Source organism: Fundulus heteroclitus, chromosome 11 (assembly GCF_011125445.2).
Source record: "Fundulus heteroclitus isolate FHET01 chromosome 11, MU-UCD_Fhet_4.1, whole genome shotgun sequence".
NCBI lineage: Eukaryota > Metazoa > Chordata > Actinopteri > Cyprinodontiformes > Fundulidae > Fundulus > Fundulus heteroclitus.
The window spans coordinates 15,796,049-15,821,614 of record NC_046371.1 but is presented as its reverse complement, the minus strand read 5'-3'; the positions used below and the strand labels follow the sequence as shown (position 1 = coordinate 15,821,614).

Here is a 25,566-nt window from a genome sequence, read left to right as displayed (position 1 = left end):
TAATTAGTCAATATCAGAGCTGATATCAGGTCTGGGCATCTCTAATTAAGAGTAAAAGTTTTTAAAGTTACCTGCAAATCTGGAGTCAATTATTTAAAGCCTCAGGCAAAGGTTAGGTTTTTTTTTTTGTTCAACACTGAAGTCAAGGGATTCTTTTAACATTTAGGTATAGGGTTTATTCTAATCTTTTATATTTAAATGTCTTGCTGTGATGCTGTACTTTTCAAAAAAAATAAAAAAAAGAAGTCAGCCGCACGTGCCACTTGAAACCGAGGGTTTAGCCTGATTTCACCTGATTAAGCCTGTGTAAACCCTTCAGTCCATAGGACACAAATAAAGAGATAGGAAGACAACCCTTTGGAAAGATCAGTAGGATACTACAGGAGCGCCGTTAGAAGGTTTTACCAAAGGCTACTATTTCCTGCGCCTTGCTAAGTTATTTATATGCCTTGTTCACACTTTGTCATGTTACAACAGCAGACCTCACTGGATTTTATTCTGATTTCATGTTATACAGCAACACAAAGTAGTGCGTTATTGTTAAGTGAAAGTCTTTTTTCCTTTTTTTTAAACAGAAGAAAATCTGAAAAGTGAGCCATGTCTTCTTTGTGTTCAGCCACCTGAGTCTATCAACTTCCTATGCAAATACAGCTGCATGCCTTGGTGTTTGTCTACCAACGCTGCACATCAAGAGACTGATTTTTTTTTAATTTTTTTAATTTTTTTTGCTATTCTTTACAAACTTGCTATAGTAAAATCAGATGGCCATCTGTGGACATTGGTTATCAAGTGGACTTTGAACTATTCAAACACATAAACATGGTTTGGTCTAAAACCACTCCATTGTAGCTGTAGCTGTATGTTTAGAGTATTTTTTTCCTGCTGGGAGGTGATCTTCTGCTCCACTCTAACTTCTTTTGCAGCCTCTAACAGGTTTTCTTCCAGTAGTTACCCGGAATATAGCTGAACCCTTTTATCTGTAGCCACCACTTAGTTTTACAGTAAGGGTGTAAAAACAAACTGTTTTTTAACTTTAGGGGGGCAAAAGTTCAGTTCTGGTCTCCTAGGACTTTTTTCACGTGTTTGCTATGCCCCCTACATCTAATATGGTAAAATCTTTGAGGCCTTCAGTTAACAGCTGTGTTTAGGCTGAGATCAAATGGACTGTGTTTGGTTATAACTTGTAAAGGCATGGTTTAACTGGGTTTGATTTAAGGGTGTCAGAATAAAAGGGTTTAAATAAAAACGGTTGCAATACTTTTCAATTTTGTTATATATGTGAAAAGATGGCACAACCATGTGATATTTAACTTCAAATTCACAATTTTGCACTACTTTGTGTTCATCCCTCTGATCATCCATCCATCCATCCATCCATCCATCATCTGTACACCACAGGAGGACTGAGGTTTCACCTTTCCCCCACTGGTGCCTACCTCTGGCGGTCATTCAGCGAGAGGCAGGTCACACCCTGGACAGGTCACCAGTCCATCACAGTACCTTGTGTTCCTCTATTAAATAATATCTGAGGGAAATACATTGAATTTAGTGGTTGTAATGCAACAGCATATGGCAAGGCACAAAGGATTTAACGAGCCACTGTTTATTACACAAGTTTTTTGAGAAAAAGGAAACTAGAAAAATCCAAGCAATCACAAGACACTTTAGAATTTGTCTGAGCATTGTTTTTGTTTTATTTTCTTAAATAAAAAGTGTCACTTTTCATTAGATTTCCTGTTTTCTTCACAGGATTTTGTGGTTAATGCAGTTCCCTCCCGCAGTAGCTCAGTAGAATACATAGGGGGGCGTGTTGTCGATGGGACCTTTAGTTGTAAAACCCTTAATTTCTGTGGTTTAAGTGCATGTTTGTGCACTGCAGCAGTGTGAACACCATGCAGAGTTCACAGACCGGGATGCAATGGGTTAATAGATTCACTGCAGCTCATATGGTCCCAGTAGTATGAAAGTATTTCAAACTCAGTCTCAGTGCATTAACATAACGCACCAGTAATGTGTTATTGACTTAATGTTCTCTTGGCTGTGTCCATCCACTTTATCTTTTTGACAGCGTAGGCAAACCACCAGTTGTAAATTTGTAAATCTTATGATGGATAGTCATTGTGACTAAGTCCGAACAAAAAGCTGCTATCATTTTACTATTTCTCCTCATTAGAATTTTTACATAAACCCTCCCATTGCTCACCTAAGAGGTTCGGTGGTTATTTATTGCGTTTTCACAAGCTCTGCTTTGGTAACACTCGGCCTTCCTCTGAGGGCTTTAATTCTTCAAGAAGATCCCTGAAACTTTAGAGCCAAGCAAAATCTGTCGCTAATGAAAAGATGGTTTAATTAAACGCGGCAGCTTTAACCTCCAGTAAATCCCTCACTGTGATTAAATTTCCCCCGGTGGGGCTTTCACTGAAAGCATACCAATCGATGTGGTAAAGTAATTTCAGTCCCTGGTGGCGGAGAGAGAGGAGGGGAAGGGAAAAAAGAGGCGGAATTGCCCTTTAACGCGTCCACCAATGGCAGACCGCGTTACATCTCGCCCGCCTGCGTTCTAGCCAATCACCGGCGAGTTTCCTCTCGGGCTCCGTGTGGCTCGTGTCATCGGTGCGTGTCCGCGTGTGCGTTTCACCTTTCAACGGCTGAGGACCGCGTCGACTCCGCCGTGAAAGTTCCGCCGGGATAAAGCAGCGAAACGGTGAGTTATTCTCTCCTTTAACGACACGAGGCGGACATCACGGCTGCTGTGACGTGGTAATAACCGAAGAGGGGAGGAGGGGGAGGAGGGTGTTCTCCCAGAACAGCCGCCGTGTTGGATCAAGGTTCTTCTTGTGTTTCCTCGTCGGATTTTTTCGGCAGTTTCTCGGGAGGCTGGTCAGCGGACACCATTGTTGACTTCAACCCGCCGTTCGCTTTAGACAGACCGGGTATGTTCACAAGGAGGAGAGGCGGGTCCATGGCGCACAGAACCACTGGCTGTTCTCGTTTGCAGGCAGGTCATTCACCTGGCTCGTAGCTGGATTCGTGCAGCGGAGGGAGGGAGGGAGGGAGGGGATGCTTCACCAGGCCAGATGTGCGTAGCTGCCGGGCCTGCGACGCTCTGTAGCCGCCGCACGGTTGTCACCGACAGGGTCGACCTGTTTGCAGGGGCTCCGGTGGGCCACTTTATTTCAAACTTTACACGCTTCCTCCTATGGTGTCAGCGTTCTGGTCTGTTTTTACAACGCAAACATTGGATGGGAGGGAAAGTCCCCAGCGTCCATGTTTCTGGAGTGGGTTGAATTTTAAATATGGAACCTGTAAAAAAACATGGAAGGAAGGAAGGAAGGAAGGAAGGAAGGAAGGAAGGAAGGAATTGTAACGAGGAGAGGAAAAGAATGACAGGTGTGTGTGTGTGTGTTTTTTTTTTTTTTAATAGAAGCAAGGAAGGAAAAAAAGTGGATGGAAGGAGGGAACAGAAAGCAGTGTGTGGGCAGGAAGGATTGTTGTAAGGCAAGGATTGGAGAAAGAATGAAAGGAAAAGGAGAAGACAGGGGTTTCAGGAAGGAAGCGCAAGGGGATTAAAGGAAGGGATAATGGGGAGAGGATTTCAAGAAGGACGGTAAAAAAAGATCCATCCATGCAATGGATGGATGGATGGACGCGATTGATGGGCATCTTTTGTATAAAACCCCAAATAAGGGGTGCATGTTGAGACAGTGGACCCTTCTAAGTACCTGAGTGTTAAAATTAACAATAAACTGGACTGGAGTCACCATGTGGATGCTCTTTACAAGAAGGGCCAGAGCAGACTCTACCCGCTGAGGTCTTCTGCACTGCAAAAATACACCTAAAAATAAGACATTTTTTCTTGAAATGAAACTATTTGACCTTGACTTGAGCAGGTAAATAAGATGATTTGCCAATGGAATACGATTTTTGCACTTAAAATAGGAACAATTCATCTCCCTCATCTTATTTCAAGTGGAGGATATCTAATTATCTTATTTTAGGGGTAAAAATACTCCCTCCATTGGCAGAACATCTTATCTACCTGCTCAAATCAAGGGCAAATGCATTCATTTCAAGAAAATCTTACTTATTTTTAGTTCTTTTTTTGCAGTGTGGAGGGCCGGGGGTGACGGACCTTTGACTCCGTGGTGGGATCAGCCGTCTTCTACGGTGCGGGTCGTTGGCGCAGCAGCTTATCTGTGGCTGGATAAACTCATTAGGAGGGCCGGCTCTGTCCTGGGATTGCCCCCTGGACCCAGTGCAAGGTGGTGGGAGAGACCGGAGGACTGTAAGGAAAATAAAACCCTGATAGACAATGTCTCCAACACGGCGGCCTTTTATTGCTGAATGGCCCGCGATAACCTGCCGCACGACCTGTGCAATATAAATCATCACAATCACCATTGAAGGAATATCACAGCGCCTGTGAAATACGTCTATTTATACTTTTATTCCACCCGTACCTCCATAGGTCATACACAATATTAGCTTTTGTGCTTTGTAAATATCCTGTCATTGAGTTTTTTTTTGTTGCGTGTTATCAGTACATCGATCGGTTCTTCTGGTCCTAAGCGTGTCGTTGCATTGTTGACCTTGCGTTAACCCGGATCTGACAAATGAACCGATCTGGACTCTTGCTGCTGCTGGATAGCAACGCAAAACGAACGAGGACGAACCCGTAGGTAGCTGCGTCTCTCTCTGCGGCTGGAACATCGTAAATTAAACGCAGCCACTCGTCTCTAGTTTGATTTTTACGCTCATTCAACATTTCTAATAGGCTCTCATTGGACAGAATAAGGACAACAGTTGTGATTTAATATACAGTGGACGTCTCTGTGGAAGCAAACTGGAGGAAGATGTGTGACGTCGCATGCGGGGATGTTGTGTTTTATTTTTTATTTTTTTACTGTAACGACGACTCAAAGTGCTCGCTTCGCCTTCGCCCCCCTGATAGTTTCGCTTCGCTTGTGCATCCGTCAAGCTGCAAATCTAATCTCGGTGATGATTGCCCTGATTAGAGGATAATGTTTGTATTCTCGGCGATGCTTTTAGCCTCTACCGATGAACGGAAATGGAAGAGGTTCAGACCTTAACGCTGGCAGGAAGGCCGCTCTCCTGCTGCCACTTCTCAGTTCCTGTTTCCTCTGAAAAATGCCTACCACCAGCAACTTTAGCTGTAAACCTGCGATTCCCAGTCATCGGTCTTTGTTTGGCGGAGGTTGATTGTTGGCTTTTCTGTCATGAGGTCCCACGGTGGCCCTTCAGGGGCCATCTGGTGCTCGCATCCTGCCAGGCGTTACACTTCAGAGGCCCTTTCCCTCAGCTCCCTCCTGTTGGGTTTGGCCTTCGCCCGGCTTCATCCGATTTTTTTTAAAAGAGCCTTTGGAGGCCAGGCAGCTTGGGTTTGTTTGCCTCTTGTTATTAAAATCTAATTATATATATATAAAAAAAAAGTTTAAAATAGAATCATTACAGTTTGTCTCGCTCTGCACTTCTTCTTTTCCAAACGGAAGTAGACGAAAAACGTCAAGGCGTTTAAAAGAACGTTTACGATTAAAAATCGGAAAATTTCAAAACAGAAAACTTTTCGTTGCCGTCTTTAAGTTAGGATATATGCATTTTGAGTCTAAAAGGATTAAAACCTCATCTTGTAAATCACTGCCGACTACATGCGGAGTAGTCTCTGCATTTAAAAAGCAACAAAGTTACAGCACACGTCAAGTTCTTGAATGGCTGAAAGCTTCACCTGAAGTCGTTTTTACAGCTCTTTTCTCTTTTTGATCTGATGGCCAGAGATTTTTTTTTATTTTGCTGGTGGGTTGGGGGGGTAGGTTACCATGTGGCATCCAGATGCTAGGATCTCCTCCACTTTCAGTCCCGACAAGATGGCAGGAAGCCTAACTCTGGCCTTTAGGTGCTGTTGCATGTTGTTTTCCACGCTAATAAGGAGAAGTCCATTCGAGTTTGCGCCAGCGAAACCTTTCCTGTGCACATTGCAGGACAGAAATGGAGAAGTCTCGGGGCGTCTTGCTCGGTGAGTTGTAACACGATCTGAAGCAAACGTTGCTGAGCGTTGGAGTTTGAGCGAAACCGTCGGCGGGAAGGAAAACACGGAGGACTGCGGTCACCTTTTGATTTTGCTCAACGACGTCCAGCGGCTGCGAAACGGCAGATTTAAGGATAAAAAAAGAACAGGCCTGGTTCCTTTTAGGCCCGTCAGAAAGTGTGTGCCTGTTTCCCCGACCCCCCCGCCGCTTTATTAGAAACAAACAAACAGGGTAACTAAATCTGTTGGATTACTCTGGAGTTAACCAAACACTGATCCTGAAGTAATCTCCCTCACACTGTGGTGCTCTGTGATGAAACAACAGGAACTCTCAGCCTCATATAAGAAGATTTGTGAGTAAGAAGTGTTCCTGTGTTTTTGTTTTTTTTGTGTGTTTTAGGTCGCCGTCATGGCTAAGAGGCGTCGCTGACCGCGGACCTGCGGTCTGAGAACAGGGCACGGACAGATGTGGAGGAGTGAGGAGAAATCCCAGCCTGCGGCGCATTCGTGGTCACTGCCAGTGTTCTCTGCTGGACTCAATCTAATTATGTCTTAATGAACCCTCTTGAATTTTAAGACGTGGATTCCCTCGCCCCGGGTTAGCAGCTGCCCCCCCCCTCCCCACCAGCGCTCTATTTTATGTCCTGGTTCCCCACGGCTACGCGCGCAACCATGAGAAACAAAATGAACTTCCTGCTGGGCTGCGTCCTCCTCTGCTCCGTCTTGCTGCTCTACCTGGGCATGAACGGGATGGACTGTCCCCGGAAAAGCCACCGCCACCGATGGATGGAGCTCAACATGGCCTCGGGCAACCAGAGCGTCCCGCTGACCGAGCACCTGCCCGAGGACACGCCCCTCATCTTCATCGGCGGCTTCCCCCGCAGCGGCACCACGCTGACGCGCGTGATGCTGGACGCCCACAACGCCGTGCGCTGCGGCGAGGAGACGCGGGTGATCCCCCGCCTCCTCGCCATGAGGGCCACCTGGAGTCGCTCGGTGAAGGAGAGGATACGGCTGGACGAGGCCGGCGTCACGGACCAGGTGCTGGACGCGGCGGTGCGGGCCTTTCTGCTGGAGGTGGGTGGCCGCAGTCCGCCGCTGGAGAGCCTCAAACACACAAAATATTAGATCGTTCAAAGATCGCCTCAGCTGAAATGTGTTGTTGTAGATAATTGTTTAACTTTTTTATTGAATTAACTTACTAGGTTTATTGTTGCTAGAGTGTAATCTTGTGGCAAATTCCTACAATTCCCACATTTTCTAACCTGACTCCGCCAGATAGATTTGCTCCGCATATCCATCTGGAAACCTTCCGTTGAAGTAATTTTGGGAAGGGGCGAAAATACTGGTTAGCTGATTGGCCTATGTTGGTGATAGACGGGCCAAATGAACCAATCAGATTCGTCGTCGCTCTGTTACGAGCGACGACGAAAACACAACCACAAGCCAAGCTACTCTTGCTGCTGCAGGTAAAGGCTCGTTAGCTCAGCAAAGAAATACTCTGTAATTCCGATAAAACTTGCTCGATAGCCACGCTAACGCTAGTTTCATCGGCTGAAGCCGCCATGTTCTTTAGACTGAACTGTCGATCTTCCCGTTGCGTCACACCTCAACCCGCCTCAAAGCCAACGCTGATTGGACGTTCGTTTGGTGAACGGCTCCAAATTTTCTTTAAGGGAGAGTAGCCAGACTGATCTGCGAGTGAAACCTTGAAAGCTCACGAGATCAGGATGGTCTCACGAGGCTACACATTTTCTGCCAGAGGAACGAAGCGACGGAACGGATAACGGTAAAATGTGCGATAAGCTACTTGTCTCTGCGAGCCTCGCACGTCTAGAGACTAAATTATTTGCCATTCTGCTTTGCAAAATTGCTCGTACTCAGACAGGATGGATGAAGAGCCTCTTGGAACGTATGTTTTCTAGCATTGCCACAGATTCCATATTTAACTGAGCTCTAGGCTTTATCGGGACCACGATGACACATTTAGGCTACGTTCACACTGCAGCCTGAAGTGACCCAATTCCGATTTTTTTTGCCCATACGCGACCTGGATCTGATCTTTTTATGACAGTCTGAACGACACAGATCGGATTTTTTCAAATGCGACCCAGGCCACTTGGATATGTGGTCCTGAATCCGATACGTATCTGATCTTTTCAAATGCGACCTGTGTCTGTACGGTCAGGTCGCATTTATCCGACCTGTACGTCAACGATACTCGACAAACGTCACTATTCTGCGTCCTGCTATGCAGAAGCGGGAAGAAAGACGACACCCATAGCAGACTACAATGAGAAGAGCAGTCAATAGAGAGAAAGCTCCGGTTAGAAAATAAATTAATGACCGTAAAATGCGTGCCAGCATTATAATCCTTGTTTACTTCCACAAATATTGAGGACGCTCGCTACGTGTGACGTCATCGCGTCCTCGAGTGCGCATGCGGGACACTTAAGTTTAACGCATTCAGTTCACACAGGAGATCACATACTAGTCACATATATTTGGAAATGTGAACGGACACGCAAAAAAATCGGAAATTGAGCATTAAGGCCTGCAGTGTGAACGTAGTCTTAGTTGTTTGTATCAAACCTCCGTAGGTCTGGCGGTCGGGTTAGGATCATTGTCCTGCTGGATGATTTCTGCTTCTGCTAACAGGTTTTCTCCCAGGATTGTCACGTGTTTAACTCCAGTTTCCCTGACCCCGCTGATAAGCATCCCCACATCATGATGCTGCCGCTACCGCGCTTCATTGTGGGGTTTAGTGTGTTAAGAGTGATCCTTGGGGGGGGGGTTTTTTTTGGCCACAACTGTTCCTGTTGCCCAACAAGTAAAAATGTTGCGTTCATCTGACAAGAGTGCCTTTATCCTCAGGTTTGCTGCATCTTCTACTAGGGCTGGACGATACAGGAAAAAAAGCTTATCGATAAAATAGAAATCATATCGATCGATATCGATAAGTATCAACAAATTAAAAATATATATTTTAAGTGCAGCTCTGGCCCTTTTATGTTGTTGCTCTGGCCTTTTTTCTATCGATCGATATATATTGAATTAACGTCCAGCCTATCTTCTACATGTTTTTTTTGCGCGCTGCAAACAGGGTTTCTCATGGCTGCCTTCCTGCCGCTCTTCCATAAACGCTGGATTTGTGGAGCGCACGGCTAATAGTTGCCCAGTCAGTGGACTATCCCACCCGAGCCGTCGATCTCAGCATCTCCTCCAGAGTTGCCTTACACTTCTTGACTGCTTCTATAAATACAAGGAAAAAAGATCCTTAGAGGAAACGTGACTGATGGTATTAACAACACTCTAACACTCCCAGTCAGTGTAGTTAGCAGCGTTAGCTTTGCTGTTTAAAAAATCTTGACACAGTTGTCTAGATCAGAGCATCACTTAATATCAGTTTATCTAAAGATATGGTTGAATTAGCTTTTTATGTGCTATTAAAAGAACTGGAACTGGTGTATTGAAGTAACTTTTTTTTTGTAATAAATGTTTATTTTCGGAGCAGTATTTGTGTTTGTTGAGCTCTGACTGGTTGCGGGGAAAGGTTAATCGCCAAAAAAGTCACAGTGAGTTTTCTCATCGTCGTGCCAAACACAAAATATTGTGATTAAAACTGCAGCCCCGTCTTGGCCGTTCCTATTTGGAGATCGAACGGCGTGATTCTGTTTTATTTTTCCTGACGTTCTCCTCGGATGCCTTCACAGGACAGCTGGGTTCATGCTGAGCAGTTTTCTCATTAAATGGCTTTTGAACTCAGTTGGGTATACCGGGTTTGATTTCATGGTATTAGAGTAAACCCCCCCACACACACACACACACACACACACACACACCTGAGTAAGATTTAAGCAGTGTTGATATTCGGGGTGTTAGGTTGAAGATGAGCCTGCTCCTGTTGGGTTTTGCCTTCGCCCGGCTTCGTCCGACATTTTTGAAGAACCTTTAGAGGCCAGGCAGCTTGGGTTTGTTTGCCTCTTGTTATTAAAATATAATTATATTAAAAAAAAGGTTTAAAAAATAATCATTTTGGTTTGTCTCGCCTTGTACTTCTTCTTCTCCAAACGAAAGTAGACGAAAAACGTCAAGGCGTTTAAAGAACGTTTACGATTAAAAATCGGAATATTGCAATAAAGAAAACTTTTCGTTCCCATCTTTAAGTTAGGATATATGCATTTTGAGTCTAAAAGGATTAAAACCTCATCTTGTAAATCACCGCCGACTGATTGCTAATGATTTTTATGTAGGGTAAAGACGTGTTTTAAAGATCCCTTATGTGTGCGTTGTCCAGGTGATAGTCGGACACGGCGAGCCGGCGCCCCGCCTTTGCAACAAGGACCCGTTCGCCTTGAAGTCTCTATCTTATCTGGCGCGCATCTTCCCCAAAGCCAAGTTTGTGCTGATGCTGCGAGACGGACGAGCCACCGTCCACTCCATGATATCGCGCAAGGTAAGCTCCTTTCCTTCCCCGTTTGTTCCCTGCAGGGCGGACCGGGCGGACCGGTGCTCCTCGTGCGGCCTGCGCTCCCCGGCCGGCTCGTGACTCACTGGTGCTGATGCAGCGCCGCGTGCCGGGACGTTTTCCTTCAGTGGAAGGATTCACGTTGCTTCTCAGGAATTGACTGTGAACTGAGGTGTTTTTTTTCTTTTTTCTTCTCTCCGCGCCTCGTCTCCCAGGTGACCATCTCTGGGTTTGACCTGACCAGCTACAGGGACTGTCTCACCAAGTGGAGCAGCGCTTTGGACACCATGTTCAGCCAGTGCCAGGCGGCCGGCGAGGCGCGGTGTCTGCCCGTGCGCTACGAGCAGCTGGTTCTCCACCCGGAGCAGGAAATGAGGCAGTTGCTCCATTTCCTGGAGCTGCAGTGGGACTCGGCGGTGCTGCATCACGAGGAGCTGATCGGGAAGGCCGGCGGCGTGTCGCTGTCCAGGTGGGTATCGTACGCCTGCGTGCCACACAGGGACACCCCTCTGCTGGTGTCTGTGCTCCTCACTGGCTTTGAGGTGTTCACTTTTTCATGAGCTTTAGAAATAAATACTGGTATAAATTAGGGCTGAACAATTAATTGCATTTTCAATATAATCGTGATTTAAAAAAACGCAATTTCCAAATCGCAGAGGTCTGCAATTTTTGGCTATGTAACAATTCGGGAATTATTAGGTGTCAGTAAAATGCTTAAAGTGGGTTTGCCTCTAAATGGAAGGAAGACAGTTGCAACAGTGAGATAATCTAATTTTATTACTTGTTTTAGAGTTTGTATAATCACACAAAGCATTAAGTACAGGTCAATCAGTTTAATACATAGACTTGTTTGTTGGTTGCACTTTATGTTCAACAAGGATTGATGTCCAAATAAATTAAAAGCTGTTCTCTTGAATAATATTCTGATTAATAGAAACATTAAAAGTTCATATTTACAATAGTCCTTGTTTACAAACATCTTTATTCAGAGGCCATTTTTGTTGCTTGTGTTTAATGCAGAGAAAAGTCAAAATTGCAATTTTGGTTGAAATATATTGTAGGCAGAACGCAATCATTTCTGCTCCAAGTTTAGATGCTGTGGGTCTTTTAGCAACTAATCCACACGGCGAGGAAACAAATTGATTTGTTGTTTGTATGTGTTTAAAAAGACATGATAAATTAAACTGGGGGGAAAAAATCGCATTAAATCGCAAAATATTAAGAAAAAAAATCGCTATTATATTATTTTCCAAAATCGTTCAGCCCTAGTATAAATATCTGAAATTGTTTCAACTCATAGAGAAAAATCAGCGACTCTGTAAATCTCAGACGTGCAGCGGCGGCAGGTTTTAGTTGTCTGTGACGAGGCAAAGCAAGGTAAACATCCGGCTATCGGGTGATCTGAGGATTGTTTGTTTATAAACTGAGATAATTGCAGGAAAATCTCCAGCTTCTTTTTCCCCCCGTACGGAGCGGTTCAGCGCACGTAGATCTGAAGCAGCAGAGGAAAATGGTTTAAAAGACAAGCACGGTCCAGCTGGCCAGGTGTGAGGAGGACGTGGGACCTGCCTGCTTCCTGGGATTCAAAACTAATCTGATTTAAGACTTTCTTTGTTCCCCGGCTTTGTAGACGTGTCGTCGCCGGCGTTCGTGTCCGAGACCAAAGCTAAATCATTCAAAGGGCCCGCGCTGAACTGGTTTTTAATTGCAGCCATTTTACAAGCGGGCACACATTCATATTCCTCAACTCGTTTCTATCTTTATTTCTTTTGTCATTTAACGTTCGTCCTGCTGTGTTTAACGATAAAGGGATGACATGATAAAGGGGTTCTCAGATCCGCCTCACCTCTCTGTCTTCATCGCATTTTCCTCACAATAACTGGACTCAACTCGTGTTCTTTCCATCAGACCGTCTTTATTTAAGATTCCAAGTCCCTTTCATTACCACTGTACAATCATAAAACCAACGTTTATTAAATAAGGAATGCTTTAAATGATAGAATAACATTTGATAAGGATGTAAATCAGCCATTTTAACAAGCTAAAATGCTAATTTATGTGACTGGTTTACTAACATGATCCGTCCTGCGGAGAGAAGAGCGAGTGGTTAGCAGTGGTTACCCTTTTTTTTTTAGTTTTATCTTTTAAAAGTTAAAAATGACTTTTGGAACCATATATTTTATTGTCAAATAACTAATAGAGAGCCAGGTACTCTCCGTAACTCAGTAACTTCCTTTACCAGCAGCTTTTATGTAATCCGCTGTTTTCCACGGCACCTTCTCAGTTTCCCAGAGCCGTGGGGAAATTATCTTCACCGACTCGGATTATCCAACAAAGCCGTTTTGTTTTCATTATTATTATTGAGGTCTGCGGGAATTTGTTTATGCAAAGCTTAACCACCGTATTTGAATCGGGTCGAGCGTTGTGCTTTGTCTCCGTAAGACCTCCGGTGCTTTCTGGTTTCGCTCATCTCGAGCGGATTTGTCGCTTTGTGTGGGATCGCTGCATGACCCAGTTTGGGCCGAGCTTCAGCCGCGTCGCACGTTTGACTCTAGAGTACACAGAAAGTTTTGCTGCTCGACCCTTTCTGCTGCAGCTGGAGCCCTAACACTGTAATAATACCACTAGGCGAATATTTTCTTTCTTTTTTTTATTGATCTAGTCGGCACAAATTATTGTTTTAGAAAACATTTGGTGTTTTAAGTGAGTGCAGATGATATAAATAAGCCAACACTGCAAAAACGGATCTAAAAATAAGTGCAATGTTATTAAAGTTAGTGTATTATCCTTGATTTGTGCAGGTAAATAAGATTATCTGCCAATGGAATGAATATTTTGACCCCTAAAGTAAGATAATTAAATATCCTGCACTTGAAATAAGATGATTGAAATGAATTGTTCCTATTTTAAGTGCAAAAAATCTTAGTCCATTGGCAAATTATCTTATTTACCTGCTCAAATCAAGGACAAATACACAAATTTTAAAGGCATACTATGCAACATTTTTCAGTTAATTAATATGTTCCATACCGTTTTGGATGATTAAATGAGTCATTTCAGGTTGAACTAAGGTTTTCTCGGCCGCCCTGGTGGTCTGTGGGGGAAATACCGCACTTGCAATTGCAGGAGCAGTCGGCCCGCAGTCACAGGCTCAGTAGTGTCGTGTGCATCACGAGAGTCGGTCTTGCTTTACGGCGAGAACTGCTACACGCCCGCAGTGAAAGGTGTGCTCGTTGCTAGCGCAGTGGCGATATTTGTGCAGTTATCATGGCGGAACCAGCGAGAAAACAGCGAAAGCCCATGTCGGAGCAGGCAAGAAAGAGGAAAAGGGCTCTGGACAGAGAGAGGAGTCGTACACGGGTGAACATAGAAGGCTGCAAGGCTGACGCGGACCTCGCGTTTCTGCTGATGCGATTGTAAGTAACATTGTAGGGTTTCCCTCACGCACCGCCTCGCCGACATTCCAAAAAAATAATAATAAAAAAATAAAACTAACTCGATATGCGCGCCGCTCCGCTCAGCCGGTCAGCGGTGCAAAGTTTGTGGCCGCCGCCTCGCCAAGATAGCGCTGCAAGAAGCTTGATGTTCATACCTTCACTGTGTTAGTCATTGTTTGTACTGCCGTTTTTTCCACTTTTCGTTGCGTTCGCCTGTCTGCTAAGCTCAAAACAACCGCGCCTGGCTTGACGGAGAAACCAGAACAGCTGAGCATATTTACGACAGTGCACTTTTACTTTCGCCCTCTGGGGGGAGCCTCGCTGGAAAATCAACCCCGGTTGCATAGTATACCTTTAAGAAAATTTTACTTATTTCTAGTTCCGTTTTTGCAGTGAATAAGCTCCAGCTTTACTGTGTTTTTTTTATTTTATTTTTTTTTATTTCAGGGTAAAGAAATGGGAGAATAAAACATGCAAACTCTTTCAGCTCCTTAAGCGTAACTTGTTGAGACATTAGTTTTGTTTCTACACGATCAAGAAGCTCTTCAGTCTTTGACCTTAAAATAACAACGTTATGCTAGGCGTTATTTACAACATACAGGTTGTCAAGCATGTTTGTTGCGTTTTTATTCGGGTCTTCTTTAGGTGTTTTTACACTGCAAAAATAGAACTTAAAGTAAGTGAAATTTTCTTGAAATAATTGTAATTTTCCTTGATTAGAGCAGGTAAATAAGACTATTTGCCAATGGAATAAGATTTTTGCACTTAAAATAAGAACAATTCATCTCCATCGTCTTATTTCATGTGCAAGATGTCTAATTATGTTATTTTAGAGATGAATTGTTCCTATTTTAAGTGCAGAAATCTCATTCTATTGGCAAATAGTCTTATCTACCTGCTCAAATCAAGGAAAAATACACTAATTTCAGGAATTTTTTTACTTATTTTTAGTTCCCTTTTTGCAGTGTAGAGCATCGTCTGTTTCTCCCTGAACTAAAATGCAGCTGAGGGTTGGGAGGATTTGGACCGAGCCGGAGCCACCGGGAGGGCAGAGTTTCGTCCTAAAGCAGCGTAAGAACTCAAAGCCTGGAGACGTGCCGCTGCAGACTCTTCCTTTGGGACGCTCTGCCTCCAGCCCAGCATCTTTATGCGGGCCAGCCGTTCTGGGGATTTGGTGGGAATCTGGCTGCCGTACGAGGCTGAAACCCAAATCTGTTATTTAAAGGAATTAGGCCACATTCGGGGGGAGAATTAGCACTCTTCTTTTTGATTGGTTCTTCAACGGTCGGCGCATTATTACTCACACAGATGTTTCATAATCTTCTTTTAGGAAAATGCTGCTGCAAAATAAGCTTTTCTGCTCCTGTTTTTTTATCCATGTGTTTTTTTTATGTAACTTTTGATCGTTGCGGCTACAGTTTTAACCGTTTTTTTATTTTATTTTACATCCAGTTTGCTTTCCTCTGATTCTTTCTGCTTTACAAACCTTTTAAAGACCGTATCCTGTAACCTGACGGCGGAGCGCAGGCCTGACCTCCGTGTTTGTGTGCAGGGTGGAGCGCTCCACAGACCAGGTGATGAAGCCGGTGAACACCGAGGCGCTCTCCAAGTGGGTGGGGAACATCCCCCCCGACGTGATCAACGACATGGCCGAAATCGCCCCCATGCTCGCCCGCCTGGGCTACGATCCTCACGCCAACCCGCCTGATTACACAAAACTAGAACCCATGGCGTCTCCTTTCAACCACTTACAGGTAGGGCAGGATTAAAGATTTCTCTCTTTTTTTCTAACAACGTTACATTTTTTTCTTCCCGAAACTGGTCTTGGTTGTAGCCTTGACTTTACAAAAGGATAGTTGTTTTTTTTTAAAGTAGATTTTTCATATATTACACTGTTATAAACGGGTGTTGCTGGACGTTCTGACAATCGATTCTTAAAGATCCAAACACTTTCTAATAGTTTTTCCTAAACAAACAGACCAAGCTTAGTTCTTTTAATGGTACTTAATGAAACGTGGTAAAACAGAAAATGCCTATATTCCCCTTTCCTGCTTAGTAGAGTCCTACACAAACAGTGTTTAATTAATAATTCTTGTACTTGCATTTTCTTAAAGCACAGAAGGTGTGAGTGGTCTTTTTTTTTTTTTTTTTCTAGATTTAGCAGCAGATGCCCAGATTAAATGTTATAGCCACAGACTGTATCCTCACACGTGTGACCAGTATATAATCATATTCTGCTGAAAGTGTAGATAAAGCTCTTTTTTTCCCCCTCAGGACCCTTATTAAGGTTCTCCAGGGATCCTGTGAAAGGTGTGGAAATGTTTGACTATTTTCCAGGTCTAGATAAGACTGGAAAAGAATTTAAGTGCACTATGGGGAAATATTTCCATTTGAAGAGTTTTTTTTCCCCTGTCCCTTTATTCAAACTTACCCATCTCCTTATCCATTCATCTGTCCATCTTTTCATTCGTCCTCCAATCTCCAGCCTGGCTCTGGGGTTTGCAATATATTCTGTTTATGAAGCCTAAACTCTCTTTGGTAAATCTGAGGCACATTAATGGCAAACTGTTGCTTTTTTTTGTAGTTATTCATTTAAAATAGTCAACACATGGACTGAGGTCTGAACATTTGAGTCTGCATAGTTGCTGAGTTGTTTGACAGGATAAATTAGTTGAAAGTTGTGTCTAATTTGTTGGCGCATCTCCTACTACCAAGTTGACTTTTATTGTCTCATATTGGCTGGAAAACGAATAAAGTCACCTTACACTGCATGAGACACCATCAGGTTGTTGTGTGGTTATCTGTCCACTGACATAAGCTTCCTCCAACATTACATAAAGACGCACCTCATCCCACACTTAAAAAAAGACAAATCCTCCTCTGACCCCTTAAAGAACTCGTCTAGAGGAGGAACGCTTGTATGAATACCGCCGCCCTCCCCTGCCCCCAACAAACACGTCTACATGGCCCTATGCATCCATTTACAAGATATTTCTATATATTATTTTTCCTTTTACAGATTGTAAAGATGCTTAATTAATCTGTGGTTGTTCTGAAATAAAACAGTATTTCCAAAAGCAGCCTTTCCTCCTTTAACTTGAGTCGAACCTCTGATATTGAAGAAGCTAACACAGCTCTGACTACCACACAGTCTCTTGTGGTTTTTTTTTTTTTCAACACACAAGTTAGTTAGATGTTTTTTTTTCTCTTTTCTCCTCAGAAAGAGAAAACAGCAGCAGCGTCCCTTCACCCCAGCTGAAGGCGGCGGCGGCTCTCTTCTACCCTGCGGACGCAGCTTAAACACGGACGTCCATCTCAGCCGTGATCTCGCCTCACGGGGAGGAACTCCTGCGTTGCATCTGCAGCTTGTAAATTGATCTCAAGACTTGTTTACCGTATCCAAGCGTGCAGGACTGGTGGAGTGTTTGAGTTACAGACTCATCGAGTAGTTTGAGGCGCAAGTCTCACCTCTTCATCTCATAGCCGTGCTGAACTGTTTGACACCGATTCTCAACACATCCTGTCACCCCCCCCTTCCCCCACCTACCTGACGGGGTTTCAACATTTCTGCAAGTTCTTCATCACAATGTGAACGTGTCTTTAGATCAATAACTCACTCGGTGTTCATCAGGCATCGTGACTATGTATATTTTTCAAGATGTATCTTTATTTTCTTAATAAATTATTTTGGTGGACTGCTCATCAGGAATTGTTTTGATGGTTTATTAGAAGATATTAACTTGGAGACACCTCCCTTATCTGTGCGTCACACGTATTTCTGCAGGAAAGAAATTCAGTCACATGGCGCCCTCTGGTGGTGTATTGACAGCACAGCATCCTGTGATGATTCCTAGATGAGGCAAAGAATAAGGATTGGCAGAAAGCGCAAACTGAGACACAAAAATGACTTTTGGTGGGTTTGGAATAGTTGTTCTGTCACGTTTCACTGTCATCCATCTGGACCTGCTCCCATTGGCGTCCATGGTGGTCTCTGGATGGGAGTGTGGCAGGCTCTGTGTTTTGCTCCTCTACTGGCATATTCTGGGGCCAGATCCCCCTGCTGCTCCATACACCATCAGAAGAGGTTGAATCTTCTGCACTGCAGCTGATCATGTGGAGGAAACATCTGGAGAACTGAGAGAGAAAAGCACAAAAGGGAGTAAAAGAAAATGCAGATACAGCTTTACTATTACAAAGGGGGAAAATGCACATTTTAAAATGTAAACCACACTGCATAAACGGAACTAGAAATAAGTAAAATATTCTTAAAATGAATGTATTTGTCCTTGATTTGAGCAGGTAGATAAGATGATTTGCTAATGGGATATGATTTTTACACTTGAAATAGGAACAATTCATCTCAGTCATCTTATTACAAGTGCAGGATGTCTAATCTTATTTTAGGGGTCAAAATATTCATTCCATTGGCAGATAATCTTATTTACCTGCCCAAATCAAGGATAAATACACTAACTTTAAAAACATTTTACTTATTTTTAGATCCTTTTTTGCAGTGCAGCCTAATAACTTTTGATTAGGTTAAGCAAGGCTTGAATGCTAAGTACTTTATTCACAGCACACCTCCGACCTTTCTAGACTACAAAATGTCTGCTTAGCGTTAAATTCAGGCTCTTATTTGTTTTAAATGTAATCACCTAGTTTGGGAGAAAGTGGGGGGAGGGGGGAGGGTTGGGTCATAAAGCAATATCCCAAGCTTTGAACATCTCATGGAGGACAGTTCAGTCAGTCATCTGAAAGAAAACTGCTTCCAACAAAGATTCTCCCCAAGGACTGCAATAAGGTGTTCTTGAGCTGATAGAAAAATAGTTTAAAGTTGTATCTGACTCTGACAGGGAAGCTGAGGCCCCTAAGCACCATTTCCACTGTGAAACATAGTGGGGGAAGCATCATGCTGTGGGGATGCCCAACCAAATGTTCCTTAGTTTCCTTCAGGCATGAAGTTTTAGAACCCAAAGCACCAAATAATACATTACCATAAAGAAAAAGAAGAAAATGCGTGTGATGTTTAGGGCTGGGTATCATCTAGGTTGAGCCAATTCGATACGATTCTCTATTCTATACCTGACGATACAATTTTGATTTTCGATATAGCTCAGCTTGATTTGATTTGACTCCAATATCGATATTTATTACTCTCAAATTAATGCTCAAAGTCATTCAATCAATAAAACCAGCCAAAAACTATATTTATGTTCAATCTACTGATTTTACGTCATCTGATTTTAGGGACAAAGGCGCTTCTAAGATCCTGTCGGCCATTACGCAAATTCGTCTCACTTGCACTTCCTCGCTGTGAATAGTAATGGCGTGCTGTAATAACGCCCCCTAGGGGTTGGGAGGTATATCAATATTGAAAGCCAGAATATTGATATTAAATCATTTGTGAAAACATTGATATTAATCTTTGTATCGATTTTCATGCACAGCCCTAGTCCTGTTGTACCTGGTTGTTAAGCAGCCCACAAATGACGGGATTGAGAACAGTGCTGGTCTTTGCCAGCAGGGAGGGAACCAAAGTGGCTGCAGGGGGCACCACTCCCGGCTCTTCAAAGGAGGCAAGCATTGCCACCACACCGTATGGGATCCAGCACAGCAGATAACCTGTGATCGTGAACAAAACGATTATCAAAGGAGTAAGACGCCGTTTCATTATAACAGTCAGAGAAAACCTGGTTTTGTCTGTCGTTCATTTGTAGGAAAGCAGAACGGCGTTTCGAGGCACACATCCCAAGCAGCAGCTGGTAGAATCTCCCCCGACTAACAAAACTCTCTGTCCTCTGTAGAAAACAGACGTAGGCGTGCAGCTTAACCGTAAAATCAGGAGGAGCCTTGCCAGTGGCGGTTCTAGACCAAATTTACCAGGGGGGCCAAGGTGGGGCCAGTCTTTTTTTCACAGGGGCACAGAACAAAAAATGAAACAATAAAATGGCAATATTTAACTGTGTAATAATATTAAGTGAGCTATTGTGGTTTTGGAACTGCAGATTTCAGACCCCTGATCTAGGAGTTGAAAACTTTGCCCCCAACTCAATACGGCTAAAGCTAAACGTGAAACATCTTAATTTTTAAACCCTTCTTAGAGTAAAACTGTATAGGTAAAAAAATAAAATTGGTCAAAGTAACCAATCAGTTATGGTTTCTTTGCCATTGCAAATAATTATGAGAAGTGTATTTAATCTTATGTCTTTAGTACAGGGGCCATAACAGGGGCCAGGACCATTTCTACAGGGGCATGGGCCCCTGTTGGCCCCTGTCTAGAACCGCCCCTGAGCCTTGCTGGTTCTCCTTCAAAGAGCCCATGTGAAGGATAACAGCTCCTCCGTACCCCTAAAAGCCTGCGGAGGGATAACTCCCTTTCTCCCCTAAGTTATCCTCTAACTTACACTTTGACACACACTCACGATGAACTTTAATCAACCTTACACGTCTGCTGAAACACGGGCTGGACTATAAACGCCATTGTTTGGCACGCGGTTCACATTTAGAGGCAGAAGAAGAACATTTTCCCATCATACCTGTCACCATGGTGAGCACCATCAGGAGGACCCGGCGCTCGGCCTGCGACTGGTTGATCCCGCCCCCCTGCAGACGCAAACCACTGGGTGGTGAAATCGATGACGAGGCTGTGACTCGTCGTACAGGGGGTTAAAGGTGAAGTTCTGGGCTGACCTGTCTTGTCACGCCTCGGACAGCCAGCAGGATCTTGCCGTAGCAGAAGACCATGAGCAGCAGCGGCAGGAGGAGGCAGAAAACGAACAAGCAGGCGACGTAGGAGCGAGCTGCGAGTGAGCGCTGCTGCCACTGGACCGAGCAGATGGTGCCGGGACCCTCCGGCCCATAGCTGCTCCACAACAGAGGACAGGTCACATTCACTTAATCTGACATAACCTATCACCGGTTATTCCAAGCTAAATGTTATAAAGTGTGTTAAATCTTCTGAAGTGACATAGCCATGTTTTGACCTAAATACATTTTAAATCAATCTCTGAGCACGTTGAAGCAGCCGAGAGGCCCGTGGTAACTCTGGAGGAGCTGCAGAGATCCACGGCAAAAGAATCTGTTGACAGCACAACTATTAGCAGTCTGGCACTTATGAGAGAGAAGTGCCAGAGAAAGCCATTGTTGAAAGAGAAATGTAAAAATACCTGCCACAGCCCACAGAAGATACCAAAAACACACGTGGAAGAAGGTGTTCTGGTCAAAACGTAAAACTAAACATTTGGTTTGTCCTGCTGGAAACATCAGGAACAGGAAAAATGATAAAAGTTGGAAAAAAATATTGGAAAATACTTGAAGAAAACCCTTTAGAGGTTGTGAAAGACTTGAGACTGAACATCGAGTCAGAGCTTAAAGCATGGCCATGTGTTTGAATGGCCTAGTCAAAGTCCAGATCAAATCTATCTGAGACTCCGTGGCAAGATTTAAACATTAACGTTCTCAGACACTTTCCATCCAGTCTGACTGAGCTTGAGATATTTTGCAAATGGAAAAAAATAAATCAGCCGGTGAATGAGCAAAGCTGGGTCATTTCACAAAAGACTAAATGCAAAGGCAGCTTTTTGGTCAATTTCCTACCTTTCTACAATTATTTCCTCTTTAGTCTTGAGCTATCATAAAAAATCCATTAAAATAGACTGAAACTACCATCTGTAGTGTTATTAAATGTAGGAAAGAAAGTCATAACAATGCCACATTCTCAATTAACCTGTATTACAGTAGTTTTTCTTTTTTGCTTTTCCATTTGTTGTCACCTTATGAGATATCGCCTAAAATTCACTTAAATTAAGAGTGAGAGATTTTTTTTTCTACTCTCCTGTTTTGCTATTTTCAGAGCATCATGATCTCAAAACAAAAGAAAAAAGCCGTATTCTACATTTCTTTCTTCCCTTCAGCCGTGGTCGTCACTAAAAACAGACCTGCTCCAGCCCAGCAGCGGTGGCAAAGTCCACACCAGTGAGTAGAACCAGGAAACCGCCACAGCCAGTCTGGCCCTGCGATCCTGGACAGAGTTCAGCTGAGAGCCGCCGAGCAGCGCGGTGTACCGCTCAAACGACAGCAGAGAGAGAGACACCAGGGACACGATTCCTGGCAGGCAGAGACATCAGTGAAACCGATCCATGCGCCATCCGACAAGAAAATCACAAAAATAACGGGCTGACATGTTAGGAAAATAGACTCAACAGAAAATGTGATTTTACATGAGAAAATATTGCATTGTAAACACACGGTGAACTCACTCTTGTACTGCACAGAATATAGGTTTGTCAATCTTTGGCTAACAATTTTTTAGTAAAATATTAGAAAAGCATCACCAAAGGTTTTTATATTATGCTCAAGATTTGTTCCTGTATTGATTGTAAATTTACTGTAAAGTTGTGATGTGAGTAGTAGTCCACGTTTACGCCAAATAAATTTTTATGTTAATTTAAAAAAAACTACCATGGTTGAATAGTGAACTACTTTGGTGAATCTGATGCTTCTGACGCTACTTTTACCCAAAGCATGAGTCCTTGCAAAAATATTCTCATTTTTATCACGTCACATCCAGAAACTCCAAGGACAAAGTCATAAATAGGCTTTTTTTTAAATGCTTGTTTGTACAGAGGAATGTTTCACTAGTGTGACGTATTCAGCCCTGCAAAATCAATACTTTGTAGAAAAGGATTTTGCTGCAGACATGCTGCAAATCTTTGGGGGTACTATCTCTCCACCAGCTCCATCACATTTAGACTGGACTTTGTGGCCGTTCCTCTTTACATAAATAGCTAAAGTTCAGCCAGACTGGATGGAGAGCATCTTTGAACATCGGTTTTCAGGTCTTGCCACTGACCCTCCATTAGATTTAGGTGTTGCCTAACACAACCCTTTTTTTCTTCCTCTTACATAAGAAATGGCTGTACATACGGATACATGCGCTGTTCCTTTTATCCTTTATTTTATTTTATATTCATTATTAATGTCTGTCTGCTGTGAAGTGCAAGTCATTCTTTGAGCCTACTGTCTTGGCCAATAAAGTGGATTCTAATTCTGAGTGGTGCAATTCAAACACGTATAGATGGGCTTTGGGTTTAACCATTGCATGGTACTTGTACAGTAGTTCTGGCTGTGCTTTCAGGGCGGTCGTCCTGCATGAAGGCAAACTTCTGCCCTGTCTTTTGCAGGTTCAGACATCCCTTCTGCCAGAATTGCTCAGTATCCACCTCCGACCAGCTTCCCAACAACTTGCACCAGATTGATTGCTCTGGCTGAGGAAAAACAGAATGAGTCTGGGGCTGATGATTTAAGAGGCACGTGTAGTGAAAGGTTTACTCCTCAGGCCAAAAAATATATATAATCTTTTGGTTTTATCTGAACAGAAGACCTTGCATCCTTTTTTTCTTTAGTATTTTCTGATGAACCCCTGAGAACTTTGCCAAACAGCTTTATTCACACTGGCATTAAATGGCACACATCTGTACTCTGTATAGTTGATTTCTGATGACTGTTGGTTGAACTTTTTTGGGGGGTACCAGAGTAATAGGGGCTGAATATGGACACATGCCAAACTTTGCAGATTTCTTCCCACAATATATTAAAAAAAAAAACATATTTTTTTCTACCCATTTGCTTTTTTGCAACACTTTGTGTAAACTTTCTATAAAATAAACTGAAATTTGTTGGTTGTAAAATGATAAAGTGTGAAAAAGTTCAAGAGGTAGTTTTGCAGGACACTTTAAGTTCAAGTCAACCAAGTCAGCTTTGATATTCTGCCAATTAATCAAAGTACTTAAACAAACATCTAATGGAAACATGACTGAGGGGCTGAACTCACACTTCGTCACTTTGCTTCTTCCTTTGTTCTATCTTAAATTTAGGCTGTTGCTGCTCGGTTATTTAATTGGCTCATTGTATTGGCTAAATGTTTCTGAACTCTTGCTATTACTGTGAAACTGGACAATTTCCTTACCTTGAGTTATTTTTAATACATTATTAAACCTATTTACATTCAAATTACACTTATATATATATTTATTTAAATGTGCTTTACTTATCATTGGATGTTTTCAAAGATAGTTAATCATACGTACATATAACATGGCTGTATCAGACAGAACATAAATAAATCGCAGTTACCGAAGAGCGCGTTGCAGAAGCCGTACCACCGGCACCCGTAGGTCCCGGTCAGCCACCGGCCGCGCACGCTGGCCGCCAAGCTGAGAGGAGTCCCAAAGAGGCAGACCAGCATGTCGCTGACGCTGATGTTGATCAGGAGAAGATTGGCCGGAGTCCTCAACCCGGGAAAGCGAGAGAACACCAGGAGCAACAGGAAGTTACCGAGGACGCCCAGGACCAGGATGAAGCCGAGGACCACTGCCGCTGAGGTGTGACCTCCCCGGCTTAGAGAGGAGCTCTGCTGCCCGGCGCTGAGGTTGCTGCTGTGCTCAGAATGGATCACCATGGCACTGTGACCAAGGAACACTAGTAAACTTAGTTTTCTTAAAAAAATATGCATGAATAAAAACAGTTTTAGCACACAATGATAAGCTGAAGCCCACTGTGCTGCAAACTGATCGGGGTGGGTGGAGGGAGGACTGCCTGGGAGCAGGGCCGGATTATCCATAAGGGCCAGTGGGCCAGTGCCCAGGGGCACCAACCATGGGGGGCACCACATGACACATGCTTTAAAAATATATTTTTCATAAATTGTTATATTATTTACTTGAAATTGTTGAAAGACCATGCATTATTCGTTTTGTGAACACTGATGTCACAATAATAATAAATGATAAATAAATCAAGATGAGGCTACATGATCTATCACTCCCCCTCCCCAATGTGTCATAGTTGAGCTGGTCCACAAGTATGTGCAAATGTATCGTCTTTTTTAACGCTACAGAAAATTAATCCATTACAGAAATCCCCTTGATTATGTCTGATGTTTTTGACCGGAGGACAGCACGGGTAAGGGGGGGGGGCTTTGAGGTATAGTGCCCAGGGGCACCACATTGTCTTAATACGGGCCTGCCTGGGAGGGACAAATCTTCAGTCCTGAAGCTCTCACCCTGTTCGTTTGTACAAGTTTCAATTAACCAAAGCAGTAAACTTTAACATGCATGGAAATGTGTGGCAAAATATGCCTGCTTCACACCAAACAGAGAGAGCGGGAGTGAGAAAAAACAGCAGTTATTTCTCTATCAGCAACATGGTTTTTAATTGTTTTTGTTGCAATGCTGCAGAGCAGATTGGGAGCCCCAATAAATGAGCCAACTCGTCAATTATGCAGCTTTTGGCTGAGGGTGCCAAGAATGCTCTCCCCCATGGGCAGAGATTGCTGAGGCATTTCACTAATAAATGATCGCAGTGACCTTTCTGTGTCATGAAACTCGTATACATAACCATATTAAATCGATGCTTGAGCTTCTCTGAACTGAGAGTTTTGGCCTGAAACCTGTTTTTGATTTTCTTCTGCTGGCTCTGGAAAATGTCTCTAAGCACACCTAAAATCTGATGCATGTACTCGCCACTTGAACGTCAACCATGGTCCAGGAAGCAACCTAGGTATGTCAGGACACGTCACCCTGGACATAACATTGGAAAGGTTGCTCTTATCATTTCTT

At 43.4% G+C, this 25,566-nt stretch overlaps 2 protein-coding genes across 4 annotated transcripts; one reads left to right on the top strand and one right to left on the bottom strand.

Moving 5' to 3' along the window:
• Positions 1-2,483: 2,483 nt before the first annotated feature.
• On the top strand, positions 2,484-17,648 carry LOC105939324 (protein-tyrosine sulfotransferase 1). 3 transcript variants are annotated; one of them, XM_021307845.2, is made up of 7 exons: positions 2,484-2,704; positions 6,444-7,120; positions 10,341-10,499; positions 10,727-10,980; positions 15,501-15,702; positions 16,223-16,258; positions 17,169-17,648. In XM_021307845.2, exons 2-6 carry the CDS (start codon positions 6,683-6,685, stop codon positions 16,232-16,234), a joined length of 1,065 nt encoding a protein of 354 aa, XP_021163520.2. In that variant the 5' UTR covers positions 2,484-2,704; positions 6,444-6,682; the 3' UTR covers positions 16,235-16,258; positions 17,169-17,648. The 3 variants fall into 3 exon arrangements, with proteins under 3 accessions (XP_021163520.2, XP_012736892.2, XP_035998849.1); XM_012881438.3 differs by lacking the exon at positions 16,223-16,258 and having other exon boundaries at positions 2,489-2,704; XM_036142956.1 differs by lacking the exons at positions 2,484-2,704; positions 16,223-16,258 and adding an exon at positions 2,782-2,933.
• A 36-nt stretch (positions 17,649-17,684) lies between these two features.
• LOC105939336 (pinopsin) lies at positions 17,685-24,573 on the bottom strand. Its single transcript, XM_021307834.2, has 7 exons — positions 24,083-24,573; positions 21,886-22,054; positions 20,639-20,810; positions 20,485-20,551; positions 19,413-19,570; positions 17,912-18,082; positions 17,685-17,802 (listed from the first exon to the last, which is right to left on the bottom strand). The coding sequence occupies exons 1-7, from the start codon at positions 24,567-24,569 to the stop codon at positions 17,746-17,748; spliced, it is 1,281 nt and encodes a 426-aa protein (XP_021163509.2). The 5' UTR covers positions 24,570-24,573; the 3' UTR covers positions 17,685-17,745.
• Positions 24,574-25,566: the final 993 nt, after the last annotated feature.

Bases quoted from the DNA above. Each gene is read 5' to 3' on its own strand.
- LOC105939324 (XM_012881438.3), top strand. From the start codon at position 6,683: ATGTCCTGGTTCCCCACGGCTACGCGCGCAACCATGAGAAACAAAATG. The intron at 10,500-10,726 runs GTAAGCTCCTTT...CTCGTCTCCCAG, and splicing joins ACTCCATGATATCGCGCAAG to GTGACCATCTCTGGGTTTGA. The intron at 10,981-15,500 runs GTGGGTATCGTA...GTTTGTGTGCAG, and splicing joins GGCGGCGTGTCGCTGTCCAG to GGTGGAGCGCTCCACAGACC.
- LOC105939336 (XM_021307834.2), bottom strand. From the start codon at position 24,569: ATGGATAATCCGGCCCTGCTCCCAGGCAGTCCTCCCTCCACCCACCCC. The intron at 20,552-20,638 runs GTCAGCCCAGAA...TTGCGTCTGCAG, and splicing joins TCCGAGGCGTGACAAGACAG to GGGGGCGGGATCAACCAGTC. The intron at 19,571-20,484 runs GTATGATGGGAA...TCACGATCACAG, and splicing joins GGTGCTCACCATGGTGACAG to GTTATCTGCTGTGCTGGATC.